General features: G+C 35.5%; 1 protein-coding gene across 4 annotated transcripts in view; it reads left to right on the top strand.

Moving 5' to 3' along the window:
* The window catches only part of VAMP4 (vesicle associated membrane protein 4), a 48,372-nt gene extending 35,240 nt beyond the window's left edge, over positions 1–13,132 (top strand). For all 4 annotated transcript variants that reach the window (XM_032389323.1, XM_032389321.1, XM_032389322.1 and 1 more), the window contains exons 5-8: positions 4,026–4,126; positions 5,405–5,484; positions 8,077–8,128; positions 10,259–13,132. In XM_032389323.1, the coding sequence (XP_032245214.1) occupies positions 4,026–4,126; positions 5,405–5,484; positions 8,077–8,128; positions 10,259–10,287 (262 nt within the window). In that variant the 3' untranslated portion in view covers positions 10,288–13,132. The remainder of the gene's footprint in view (positions 1–4,025; positions 4,127–5,404; positions 5,485–8,076; positions 8,129–10,258) is intronic.
* Positions 13,133–14,636: the final 1,504 nt, after the last annotated feature.

Here is a 14,636-nt window from a genome sequence, read left to right as displayed (position 1 = left end):
GGTTGCTGCCTATTTTTCTGAATAAAGTTTTATTGGAACACAGCCATGCCTATTTGTTTTCTTATCTATGGCTGCTTTCAGACTACAATGGCAGATTTGAGTAGTGACAGAGACCTTACGGCCCAAAAATCTGAAATATCTATTATCTCTCTGGCCCTTTACAGAAAAAATTTGCTGAGCCTTGATGTAGACTAACTCTAACTACTGGATTGTAAAAAACCGAATAATTCTTTTTATTTTCACAAAGCTACCTCTGAATAATGGCTAAGGAAATCCAATTCCTGTGTTGGTTTCTCTTAACTTGATTACTTTATGTCAAATCCATTTATTTAGCATAATCTCAAAGTCCATTTTGGTTTTAAATCTATTGCTTGATTCCCATTTTCAGAATTAATAGGAGTAATATAATAGATTTAGTTTTTTGAAGTACAATTTTTTTATATTCCTCCAGAATTTTTTCATATCTGTAACTTATCCTAATTCCTATATTGATCTAAGATTTATAGCTAAGTAATTTTCAGTTTAAAGCTTTTTCTGTATATGTTGGTGGTGGTAGGTTGATGGGTAATGCTGTAGTAAATGTATCTAATGTTAGAAGGATCTGAGTCTGACAAGAAGGGAGAAGGAATGGGAGGAGCAGTGAAATAGCCCTGGAAACTGACCGAGTTTTGAAGGCTAACTGTGGACGATAACTAAATGACCTGGATTCAGGATCTAAGGAGGGATAGTCATTATCATCTCATATACATTATCATCTCACATTTTCCATGGGTCCAGGAGTTTGGTCACTGCTTAGGTGGGCCCTCCGCACGGGGTCTCACAAGCCAGAAATCAAGGTGTTGTCTGGGCTGGGATCTCACTTGAAGCTCCTGACGAAGCTCAGGTAGTTGTTGCCAGAATTATTTTCCTTGCACATGTAGAACTCATGGTACCTGCTCCTTTAAGCCCAGCAGAAGAGAGTCCCTGTTGCTCCAAGGCTCTGATATGGCCAGTAAAGATACAAGGAGCTACTTAGATTCAGGCAGTTCATTATGTACATAGACCATAAAAGGAAGAGTAGCCAAACTCTCTGGGTTCTTCTACACACCAAAAATGATGGCTCCAAAACAAAAGGGGCTGCACGGCTATAATAGGAGTTGTAGGATACTCTGTTAAAAAGGAGCCAGTTCTGCACTGTAGCTCGGTGGTTTTATAGTCTGCAGATATGGCCTGCAGAAAGCCTCCAAACATCATCAGAACCTGGGAAGTTGTAAGAAATTGTCTTGTGACAGTCTTCAGGGAGATGAGTGGGAGATGGCCTCACAAGCCATTCATCTTTTGTTCTGGGAGGATTAAAAAGCATGCAGGGTCATCAGGATACCATGGCAGAGCTGTTTCTCTACACTGAGCCAGAGTGACTTCTGTGTCCACCCACATAGTTCTTATACCTAAACCACCTGGTAAAGAGGACTCCACTGATGACACGCTTGTTTTTTGTCCTGTCAGTATGCTTTGTTTCCTGCCTGATATCCTTCTGCAGAGTGAGCCTAGTACTGAGTATGGCTTATTGAGTCTTTTGAATATGATTTTCCAGATGAACCCAAGCCACTGCTGGTTGTACAGAATGGGCATTGCAAACAAAGTATCTATGTTAGCAAGTGCCAAGCACATGCACACATGAATATGTTTATGTACATATTTAATTAGTACAATATCTTTGGTAATCACAGAATTTTAGAACAGTAAGGGATTATTGAGTAAGTATAATGGTTCTTACTCTAGAGCTAAAGGCTTGCCAGACTTAGAAGGTGATCAGTCATCAAAACATACATATTCAACCTTGTGGGCACAAACTCATAAATGCGTATTTAACCAGAGCATGACTCAGTGTGTGTGCCCAAAATGGCCCAAGATGGTGGAGCACAACCTACCACACAACTTGCCCATGGACAAATACCTCGCATTAGTTGAGTAACCAGAATTGCTGGCACTGGTGAGTTTCTTTAAGTTGTGCTATCACTACTTAGTTTGTAACATTTTAATACAGGGTATTTCTTAACCTCATGGATCAGCAACATTGTTGCTTTGTTTGAATTTGACTGGCATGTTGACACCAGATTATTCCCACAAAAAATACTCAACATCACTTTTTATGGAAGATTTTTTTTGGTGAAAGATTTAAAATATTCACATGCCTATGTAAAATGTATGATTCTCTTTAGAATGTTTTCTTTGCTTTTAAGTTAAATAACAGCTTTATAAATGCAACTCTAGTGAATTACAGGCATTCTCTGTTAGGGGTAGGCAATTTCCTAACTATAGTCTTGGTCCAATCAGTTTAACTTTATAAAAAGGACCCCAAGGAATGTTCCATGATGCAAGATATATATATATATATATATATATATATATATATATGTAGTTGCAAAAATACAGCATAACTTTAAACCTTCTTTTGTCAACACTACCTTAAAAAGCCACAAGATGGGGGTGTTAACTATGAAAATAAATATTTTTTTAGAGTATTTGTTGCAGAGCAGGATTTTTTTTTTTCTTAAAAGAAGGGCACTGACATTAAGCACATGCTAAGTGTTAAGCATTGTGCTAAGTGTTTAAAAAAACACTGTTAACATCTAATTCTCACAAGTGAGAGATGAATATTTTCATTTTAAAGGTGAGAAAATAGGAGGCTCAAGGAGGCTTGCAACGGACACTACTATACCATGCGGTTTCCCTGTTGATAATTGGAATAGAGACATTTCAGGAATACAGGTGCTGTCAGGCCCTAAGGATGATTTAAATCAACATTGAAATATAGCTTTTCCTTTCTGTATATCTTTATCTTTTCCTGGATATGTGCTCTCTTGTGTCCTTTCTTCTACCATATGACTCTCCTTCAACCGGAAATGATACAAATCTCCACACCCTCCTTTACAAACTTGTTTTTCCTTTGAGTTCTTAATTTTCTATTTTAGTTAATAGCATTATCTCCTGACACTCAGTTGCTCAAATTACAAATCTCTCTACCCTTTTCCTGCTTCTACCCTTTTCTTGCCTCTACTTAGAGGCAAAAAAATATATTCTTTAAAGAATAAAGAATTACTTGCTAGTAATCCAGTGCATTTTAAACATTTTTTGAGTTGTAAGAACCATGAGTTCACTTTATTTCTCCTTTTAAATATTTCACTGGAATGACCATTTTATGGAGTAATTTAACGTAATTTTTGTCTAACAGAACAGAGGAAAACTAAACACTTTAAATTATTAAACATTTCTGTGTTTGTGTACTCAGGGTAACTCCTGAGTGAGAGTAGGCAGCTAAGAACTAATTAGATGAATGAACCAATCAATGAAGATCAAGTCTTTATTTTAAACAGTCTGAAATTTGATTAAAACAGGCCCTCATCACCTAACATAAAGGAGGAAATTATATTTTCATTTTGAAAAACAGCGAAAAATGTTTCCTTTCTGCTCCCTCTTGGGTGCTTCAGAACCTTCCCAGCTGTGCCCATGTCTTAAACCTGTTTGTTTAAGAGAAGACTGATGAGCAGTGAACAGTTAACACCCACGGAGCATCAGCGTACATTTCCATTTTGGAAACTGAGTATTTTCATAAGCTAATCACACACCCAGGCAAACTCCTTTGTTAGCCTTAGTGTATAAACTACAACAAAAGTAGGTTATAGCTGTGTCTATGGCATGCCTCAGTAGCCTGTGGAAAAGAAAATGAAACTGATTATTTAGAGTCAAGCTATTTGACTAAAATCTGCAGTTACTGAACATTCTGACAGAGATTTGCAGGAACAGGGCTAAATAAACTATCTTTAAGTTAAATATGACTTTTACTTATAGTATCTTTAATTTCCTGAGTGCTCAAGCCCACAAATGGAAGGACTGTGCTACACAGCCTTAACTTAAACATTTTATAGTTGAATACTTGTCTGAAAACTTGCTATTTTCTATCATGGAAGTTTTCTAATGAAAGTTTCAAAAATTATAAAATGTTCAAAAGAAAAAGTAATTTTTAAATCTTTCTTTTAAACTAGTGTTCAGAATCAGGTGGATGAAGTTATTGATGTCATGCAAGAAAATATTACAAAGGTAATTGAAAGAGGGGAGAGACTAGATGAACTACAGGACAAATCAGGTACAGATACTTCATATATTTCTCGATACTATTTGTGGTTTTTTTTTTTGTTTTTTTTTTTTTTTTTACTATTTGTGTTTTGATAGTTTATTTCTCCTCCCATTTCTCTAGCCAGAGTTTAGGAATCTTAGCTTAGGAAAATGATATTTGGTCCTTAAGTTTGTGATTTTAGTATTTTAACTTTAGCTCCCTTTATTTGAATCATCTAATTGCATTAATTATTGGGTTGAAAATGGAAAAATTTTAAATTTATTGTTGAACAGTTAGAGTAAAATTGTTTTTGCCTTATTATGTTCATGTGCACTGTATTTCTTTTCTCATGATCTCAAGAAGGAAAAGTCTAATCACTTACAACACTTATGTCAGACTTCATCTGGTATTTTTATCTTAGGCTTTCTCTGATAACAGTAACATTTCTTTATTGACAGATGTTAGTCTCTGTACTTGTAACAGTTGCTGGCACATGTTAGCTTCTCAAATACTGTTTCAGTGATGAACGGCTAAATACCTCACTCATCCTTGAAAGACTTATCGAACCACAGAACTTAACCACTTTTAAAATTCATTGTTTTATTTCAGACTGTTTCACGGTTTATTTATCCATTGTCCTGTTAATGTTTGAGTTGTTTCAGATTTTTTTCACTATTAAACAGGTTTATAGTGGGCATGCTTGTACATGTCTCCTTGTGCGCATGTGTGAAAGTTTTTTCTAGGGTATGTAACTAGGAATAAATTGCTATTTAGTAGGGGACAGATATTTTTAGCTTTACTAGATACTGTCAAATTATTCTTCAAAGTGATTAAATCTGGCGATTTATATCCTTAACTAGCTATGTATGAGAGTTCCTGCTGTTCTGCATCCTCAATAAAACTGATATTGTCCCAGCAAAAATAAATAAATAAATAAAATTCATTGTTTTACTTCAAAATCAGTCACTTTTTGTATCTTCTAAGAATCTACATTTTCCACGTGTAAATTTTTTTTCCATAGGTGTGTCAAGTATTTGAATTTTTAAAGAGTATTTTCTTACCAGGATTCATAAATTTACGTGAAAGCATTGAGGCCCTGGGAATAATGACCTACAGCCATTTTTTGCCCCCCCCCCCCATACAGATTGCCAGAGTTTGTGGGTGGAGGAAAGGGAGGATGTTGTTTTCATGCTTAAAAGGGAATACATTTGCAGAAGTAGAAATTAATATTTTCTTGTCTTTGTGTGACTAGATAAAAGAATCCTGTTATGTCGTTTAATCCTTCTCTCCATCCTCTATGTGATATAGAAAGCTTATCGGATAATGCAACTGCTTTTAGCAACAGATCCAAACAACTTCGAAGGCAAATGTGGTGGCGTGGATGCAAAGTAAGTCAGTCAGAAGACACTGGATAAGTTGCCCAGCATCTCAGGTGGTCTTCAAAGAATAAAGGGCTTCTAGCTCCGAAGCCCTATGAGGACAGGGACTACCACTGCCTTGTTTATTATAGCTTCTGAACTTGGGACATGCTGGGACTCAGCAAATATTTGTTGAATTAATTAATAGCTTTGGGGACAGGAATAACTAAAGGAATCAAGCAATTCCTAAAAGGATGTTTTCATGGATTTCTTCATAGAAAGTATCCCACATTTTATTAGTAATTTAGCTACTTGTACACTTACTACCTTGTAAGAAATATAAATTTTTCATGTAATTTATTATTAGTACCTTTTTGGAGCATCTTATAACATTACATAGAGATATTAAAAAGATGGAGTGGAAGCTAGAGAAAAATACAATTTTCTGTTGGAAGGGAAAAAATAAAAGCAGTTTATATGTCAGAATCCATTATGAAAAATGAGACTTAAAAAAAACCTCACTATCCTTTATTATTCCAGAGAAATGTTTAACAAGGAAAAACATGAGAATCAAAATATACACTAATATATTTTTGCAAAACATTTTATAAAAATGAATTTGCCTCTTAAATATGGCTACTAAGCATTAAACAGAAAATGTTTAAGATTTTATAGTGAATTTCATGTCACACAAGCAATTTCTTTTTCTTCCCAATTCCATGTATCATTTTTGACTTTGTTGAAAATCTTAGACATAAACTTATTGTTTTTAATCTCTCATTTTCAAGTTTAGTGATAACTTTCTAAACTTGACATTGCCTTATGCTAAGGATTTCTTCCAAGAGTTGCCGTGGTTTTACTTGTTTTTATCTGTTGACCTGTTGAATCATCTTACTTTCAGATACAGAACTGAGGAAAGAAACATGTTTCATTGTTCCCCTTGTCTAGAATTTTAATTTTTGCTTAAATTTTCATTCTTTAAAGAATAAATTTCCCATTTTCTTTAAGTTTTCTGTTTTTATAGAAATTCTCTATAGCCTGGTTTGGAAGAACAAAGGGTTATGAGCCACTCACTTCCTTTCCCCATACATACACATGACCCATTCATGTAGCCACAAAAAGATGACCATAATGTGCATTTTGCCTAGCTTTTTTTAGCCATTTCTAAAGATTGTTGTTTTGCCTTTTCTGGATTTCAGATCAGAGGAACAGTATGCTTTATTTTTTTTTAACTGTGTTTTTAAGGAGAAAAATTGAATTATATTTTTAAATTATATTTGAATTATATTTCTAAATAGTCCCTATATCACTGCCACTTTCTGGTTTGACTGTGATGAGTTAGGAAAGGCTAAGGAAAGAGATACAGGGACAGAAAACAGAGGTTGCCAATGGCTAAGGGTAGGGAGGTGGATACTGACTATAATAGGGCATGAGGGAACTTTTTGGAGTGATGGAAATGCCTTATGTTTGACTGATGGTGGTGGTTGACAGCTATACATTTGTCAGAACCCACCAAGATGAACTTTAAAAGGGTGAATTTTATTCTAGTTAAAGTATATTTCAATAAACCTGAATTTAAGTAAATGAACAAAATTATCCAGTAGGTGAGGAGGGAGAATTTCAACATTGTTTTGTTATCATAATTAAAAATTTTAATAGGCACCTGGTGTCCAAATTGCAAAGCTTCCTTGTATTCTCTTGGTCACTTTGTTCTTGTCATAAATGCCACTAAAAATGTTACCAGTAGCTTTAGTTTAGAAACATTAAAGCTACTTCTGGTTGCTATTTCTGATACTCAAGTGTTTATAGTAAATAGGTATCTTTTTTTTATTAATGAACCATCTTTAATCAATTATCTGTGAAAATGTTTGATGAAAACAGGCTTGCATTTGAATTCATCAGGAAAATCAAACCAATTTATAGTTTATGTCTTTTAGGATTAAATGAGGAATGTGACAATTTTATAGAGAGAGATGTGAGCTGAAAATACTAAGCAGCTAAGGACTGACTAATCTTAAGGTTTCTCTTCTCAACTGTGAAATTGGCAAAGAGTGGTCTTATGCAAGTTATTTATTAAATGAGGTTATTCACGAAGAATCTAAATTATATTCCTCAAAATGGAGACAGAAATGCCAAGAAGAGAGTAAGGAACAAAAACTAACAGAATTCTCATATACTTTGAGAGTAAGTGCTATAAAAAACGCTGCCTTATGTGGAGAGAATAAATTGTGTTAGATACCTGTGTTATTCATCATATCCTGACACTTGTGAACAAAGTTGCTAAAATGTCATACTTTTCTTGGTCTCGTATTAGAAATCAGCATGAGAAATCATAGACACAATGTTCAGGCCAATGAGGGCTTTGATTCTTACTGTTTGCTGTGCAGTGCAGCCTTGAACAATAAAATCCAGGCAAAAACCCCTAAATTTGGGAACTCTGATTATTTATAAAAAGATGCAAATAGCCAGCAAGTTCACATGATAAAAAATTGGACAAGCTTTCAAGGGATGAGCCTATTCATTGATGAGTTAGTGTGATGTAATAAGTAGCACAACAGATAATCTTGGCTTTATTAACAAGTCAAACATTAATACCTATCTTATGCCTTTTGTGTGTTGTAGATAAAAGCCATCATGGCTTTGGTTGCTGTTATCCTTTTGCTAGTGATTATCAGTAAGTATTCACTGGATTAGTAATTTTGGGGGCTATCATTTGTTTTAGAGTTCATTCTAATTTCTCTTTTAACTTATTTTCAGTCGACCTAGTATGAGTAATGTCAGGTTTGAGTAATGACTTCTGACCCAGGTCAGGACCTCTTAACCCACTAGGGTCTGTGGATCTCTGAAAATGTTCTTAAATTGTATGAAAAATTGTATGTGAATATGCATATGCACATTTTTATTGGGAGAGAGTCTGTATATTTTATCAGATTCTCAGAGAGTCCTGCCTACTCCCCACCCCCACGCGCAAATACAGGGCTAAGCTATTTGTTCCAGGCCCATCTTCTGTTAACTTCAGGTATGGAAGCTTGTGTTTCATAATACTGTGTTTGGAGGACAAGTCCAGATAAATTTTCTCCAGATGATGGTATTTTGTTTTGTTGTTTTGGTTTGGGATTTGAACTTTATTTCAATCATTAAAGCTTAACTCTTGTCCTTTCTTTTTTTCCATAATGTTCTTACTAAAGTCAGATCATTTTTACTACTTCCTCTTCTCCAAGGCCTCTTTACCTGTGTTTATAGGGATTTTATGAAGATTTGTAAAGTGTCTCAAAATAACCATTTGAAAAACTCCATGGTGATACCCTCAGAAAAAGGTTGTTACAAAGAAATAGTGTTAATCCTCATTGTTCGTGGATTCTGTGTTTATGACTTCACCTAAAACACTGATGTGTAAACCAGAAATCAGTCCTGGAGGTGCTTCACCGCTCGTTGGCAGCTGTGTCCGGAGTGGTGAAAAATCTTGAGTCTCCCAATGTGCACGTTCCCAGCTGACGTCTAACGAGGCCATGCTCTGCCTTTCTAGCTTCAGCTCTCATAAAGTAAACAAGTGTCTTTCTAAGTCTATTTAGTGCCACATTTCTCACATTTTTGTGCATTTTGTTCGTGATTTTACTGTTTAAAGTGGCCCCCAAGCATCATGCTGACGTGCTGGCTCGCGTTGCTAAGCTCAAGAAGGCAGTGACAGGCCTTCTGGAAAACACCTGTGTTAGATAAGCTTCATGTAGGCATAAATTACAGTGCCGTTGGCCCGGAGTTCAGTGTTCGTGAATCTACAGCATATATGAAAAGGTTATCTTTGAACAGAAACACAAGGTTACATATTGATTCGTTGACAGAAATGTAGCCAGAGGCTTGCAGGAATTTAGCCCTGTATTTTCCCTAGGAACAAGGGTTTATTATTCACTAAATCAGTGTTTGTAGTGACTTTATAGAACATAACTACTGTAGATACCAAGATTCAACCATATATTTATGGTGGATAATTTGGAAAATGTGGAATAAAGCATAAAGAAGAAAATAAAATTCAGCTGTAATCCTACTATAGAGAGATAGCCACTGTTAATATAACTATCATATATACTTCAAGTTTTTTCCTATTAAGATATTAAGCATGTTTTTCAAAAACTAACATATATACTTTCTAATAAATATGTTTAATAACCTGGGAAAATATGTGTAACATTTTAAAAAAATATTGTAGCAGCTGTATGCTATGGTAATATCATAATCTATTTGATCAAAATGCTAATTCAGTGGCACCTGGCTGGCTCAGTCAGTAGAGCATGCGACTCTTGGTCTTAGGGTTGCAAGTTCGAGCCCCATGTTGGGTGTGGAAATCACTTAAAAATAAAATCTCTAAAGAAAAAATGCCAATATTAGACATTTAGTTTGTTTTATGATGTTTTTGCTTATCCACTCCCATTTGTTATCTTTCATCTCAGATAAAAGTTCCTTCCTGGGACTCCTGGGTGGCTCAGTTGGTTAAGCATCTGACTCTTGATTTCAGCTCAGGTCATGATCTCAGAGTTGTGAGATTGAGCCCTGCACTGGGCTCTGTGCTCAGTGCTCAGCGGGGAGTCTGCATGAGGTTCTCTCTCCCTCTTGCCCTGCCCGCCCGCCCCGCATGCACACGTTCTCTCTCTTAAAATAAATAAATAAATAAATCTTAAAAAAATAAAATAAAAAGTTCGTTCCTCATTACCTATTTCCAAAAGTAGACAGCTACATTTAGGAATATTGTTTTTAACATACCATCTGAATCTGATTTTGATACGTTCCATTTTTCATTTTTCTCTTGCAGTTCTTACAGTCTTGAAATACCGTGCTTGATTTGGTGACAGAGATCTTCATTACACAAAATCTGGGACAACAATAATAAAAGATTGCTGCATAATTTAAATGAAACTTATGTATATAACTTTCAAAACTTCTTTTTCAAGAAACTAAGAGGCAAGTATCACTTCAAATTGGAGCATGGAGAATGTCCAGTTATCTTCTTCCCTTCTAACAAAATGTGTTTTTAAAAATTATGTTTAAGGCAAAGATAACCAGCCTCTATTTTGCCATATTCCAAGGATCTAATTTGAAACTAGATACTTGCCAGTTCATTGTTTGTACATGTAATTAAATAGTGATCACAATATTTCATACTGTTATTATAAGGACTTGCATTATTGCATCGACATGGGGGTCAAACTGGGAGTCCAGAAGCCTATGTAGAGTACCAAAACATTATGCTAAAAACATGCATAGCCATTCCATCAATATTTGCAAGATTCTTCTCACATTACAATTGCTTTGCAAGCAATTTCCACATGTTTATGGGTGATACAGAAGCTAAATGTTATAAATTTTGCTGCCTTCAGCTATAACTAAAACATTCCAGTAAACCTATTTTTGACTGTAAAAGGGAATGTGTAGTAATTTTTTGGCATATGGATTATGTCAATGGAAAATTTAAACAATACAAAAGGCATAGTATGGCACCATAAAACTGGAGATAATAAAATTATTGGAGAACATCATTGGAGTGTTTGAAAATGAACAGCATGGTCCATTCTGTTTCCAGTTAGCCTCCAATAAGGAGGGGCCAGACCTAATGTGAGTAAATGAAATCCACAGGTAACTTATTCTCTGATCTTATTTTCACTGATAGCTTCCCTCTTTAACTTCCAACTAGTCCCTCTGCCAGAAGTGCTCAAAGTAGCAAAATCATCTGCTTAGCATTTGCTACTTTTGCATTCCCTGATTATCCCCCGAGAGATGCATGTTGTACAATCAAGTGTCAAATTAGCCAACAGGGATGAGTACAGAAAGTCAGGAGATAGTCCTGCATCAGTCAGTAACCAAATAGCTAGAGTCACCATTAATCTAAGTCTGTTTTTACAGTAATAAAATGTATTGTTAACGTTAAAATGTGCCAACCTCCTTGTGTTGTCTAAACAAGTCAAAGTGAAAAGACATAGTCCTCAAATGTGTTCGAGGAGGAAGCTTTATAATAAAATGGGAGGTTCTGCAGAAACTTGTGCACATGGATATGTTGACTGTATATACATATAAAACTAAATTTGAAATATGGTTAATAGAAGAACCAGTATTTAGATAGGAAAGAAAAATGATCCTGTATAGGTTTTATTTCTTTGGTCATTTTAATTCAGAATGTATGAAACATAGAATCTGTTGTTTTTTTTTTTTTAATTCTACAGGATTGGTACTAAGAGGCAAAAATGTTCTGTTTAAATGGAAAGAAATATGAAGGGAGAAAGCACATTAGGAGATAACTCAAGACACCTGCAAGTTACGCTAAATTTTATAGTCTGATAACATTTCAAAAAAGATAAAGGTCTTACATACTATGGGGTATTGTCACTGGTCTCTCTACTCTTCGTAAATGTCAATTAATGTAAATAACATAATAAATACTAAATCCTTTGACAAAATAGGATGCCCAGGAAAATGAGCATTTTTAGAATCTGAGTAGCTAATACAGTTCAGGAATGGAAATGTTTTAACGGGATGGGCAGAATCAGTCCTAACATACATATGTATGTCTTTTATTTGGAATTGGCACTAGATTCATCAGTGGTTAATTTTCTGTTGGTTGGGGGAGAAATCTGATTTCTCCATGATTGCAGTGAAGATGAAGATTATTTCCCAAAAAGAATCCACGTTTCCAGTGTTTCTTTTAATAAAGTATTCCACTCTTAAATATAAAAAATAAAATTATAAAATTTTTTTTAATTTTAACCATAAAAAATGAAGTATTTATATGACAGTGTCTTATATATGTCATTCTCTTTGTATTTAAATATATGTGGCTGTCAGAAATACTGGTGGCGGGCATGTCTGTTCTGGTGGTGGCTTGATTCACAGTTTATCCTTTTGTCTTTCTTGGTCTTCATTAATCCTGAGACCCTTAAAATGGCTGGCATGTTAATGACTTTACTATGGTAATCTTAGAGACACGAGCCCTTACAATCAAAAACAAAAGAAAAATATGTTGTTCAAATTGACGTCAGGCCTACCTTCCTTCCTTCCTTCCCTTAATCATTCTTTTTCTCATTCAGCTCAGATCATCCTACACTTGAAAAATGAAGTTTTACCACTATCAAAACTATCATTATTTAACAGCAATGAAGATCAACAGAAAAATTCAAGTAGCTTTGTAAATACTAGTTGGTACCCAGTGAAATGAGGTCACTATTTTTATAATGCCTGAAACATACCCTTACGATTGATGTTTAATTACTGAAGCCTGTTGCCCTGTAGCAATTTTGTGATTATATCACTGACTGACTCCTTCTGACGATAACCCAGCGTCACCAGTTGAGTGTTCTTTTGGCTTCTCCATCCTGACAAAGCTCACTGAAAACTGCACTCCGATTTTATGAACTTGGGGGTTTCTTGATTCAAAGAAAGCTCAATACTGAAAGTGGAACATTATCTAAATGGAGGAGGGATAATTAGTACACGTCAGATAGAGAAATACATGGTGTTTGTGCTCCTGCAGATCACTTACCATACAATCGCTCTGCGCTAGAAGATGACTTGAGCATTTCTACAGCAAAATTTGACATCGTTCAATTCTGTGTAGCAAGAATAAAAAGAAATTGAAATTTCTCGTTGTCAGTACAGTCTTCAACATGCTGCCGTCAGCTTTGTCACCCACACTTACTCTATCTACACCTGTATGTCTATATACTGATTTCTAGAAAACATGCAAGAAGTTGTTTTTTCATGTTGAGAAGGGATGCCATTAGAAGAGGTCCTTAATTGTATTGAGTCAGAGTATTACCAAGTCAAGGATAGCTAACTGTTCTCTCATTAGTCTAATTTTGTGTTTTCACAATGGAAATGCGATTGAAGTCAATTTTATTTTTCTGTGAGTGTGGAGGAAGGGCATGAATCGGTCCAAGAGCATTTAATACATTTGTTTTAGAATGCACTGTAGTGCTTATATTTGTGCAGGCACTGAGTCCTAAGGAGCTGAAAGATGCCCTGCTTCTCAATCTATCCACTGCTTTTTCCATGTTATAGACAAACAGAACCATACGTCAGACGGATGTGGGGCTCGGGCTGTCTTTGTAAGTTTGATTTGGTCTTCCTCTGACTTTTTCTGAAAATCGAATAGAGTAAGGGATGGGGACACAAACTGTGAATCTGGCTCGTGTTTTATTATAAGAAACTGCTTGGGGGGCAGGGGGAACGAAAGAAACTGCTTGGAACAGGTCAGTAGGAATTGAAAGCATGACCGACCCAATTAGAGTGGGTAAGTGTAAGCTTGTGAAAGCACAGGTAATACCATATTTGTGTGTCTCCACGGCGCCCAGCACAATGCTGTGGACCTGGCAGTTTCTAGATCAGTGTGCCCAGCACAAAGACAAGAGTCCACTTCCATAGTCCTCACCACAGAGAGGACATGATCACATAATATGGCCTTTGGACTTTACCAGGAGATAGTAGTGCTCTTTTAACAATAATTGGGTATAGAAAAATTCTGATTTTATAGTATTCCATCAGGTTCTTTTCATTTGAGGAAGTCTTAAATAATGATTTGCAAGGCTACAAAGTCAATTGCGTATCAGAGATTTTAGTAAAATGTTAAAAGTCAAAGTATAAGAAAATTCAATCACTTGACTTATGCTTTGGGTATGTGTCATTTGAAATTCCACGCTCTTCTATTTAACCATTTTGAAAAGTGCCTTTGCTGTTTTAAGATGTATGGTGGAAATAAGCAAATGTAAATGTCGTGTGCCCTGTTCTTTAGCTCCTCCATTCTTCATAACCATTCTTACCGGTGTTGCAAAGTTTAGAACCTTGTGTTCCTATCAGCTATGTATTTGTAGCCCCTCCATAATAAACAGTAAAATAAACTATTTCATAGAAAACAAAATTAAGCACTTTGGCTTATTCAATATCTGTTACTTGTTGCCTTCCCTTCAAAGCGTAGCTCACTTAAAGTAACACCTGGCTGATACCCTGATTTAACCTGTCCCAGCTTCCCAACAGAGTACATGGTAGTGGGGGGGGGGGGCGAATAAGAGAAAGATAAAGTACTCTATCACCAAAAGCTATGCCCAATGCACAACCCATTGATGGAATCAAGGAGGAAATTCTCTGTAAAATCACTGAGTCTCACCTGTGGAAAAAACAGTGATGGAATACTCGGGCTTTACCTC

Source organism: Phoca vitulina, unplaced genomic scaffold, assembly GCF_004348235.1.
Source record: "Phoca vitulina isolate PV1807 unplaced genomic scaffold, GSC_HSeal_1.0 scaffold54, whole genome shotgun sequence".
NCBI lineage: Eukaryota > Metazoa > Chordata > Mammalia > Carnivora > Phocidae > Phoca > Phoca vitulina.
Note: the sequence above shows the minus strand (reverse complement) of the source record. Positions and strands in the feature narration are given on the sequence as shown.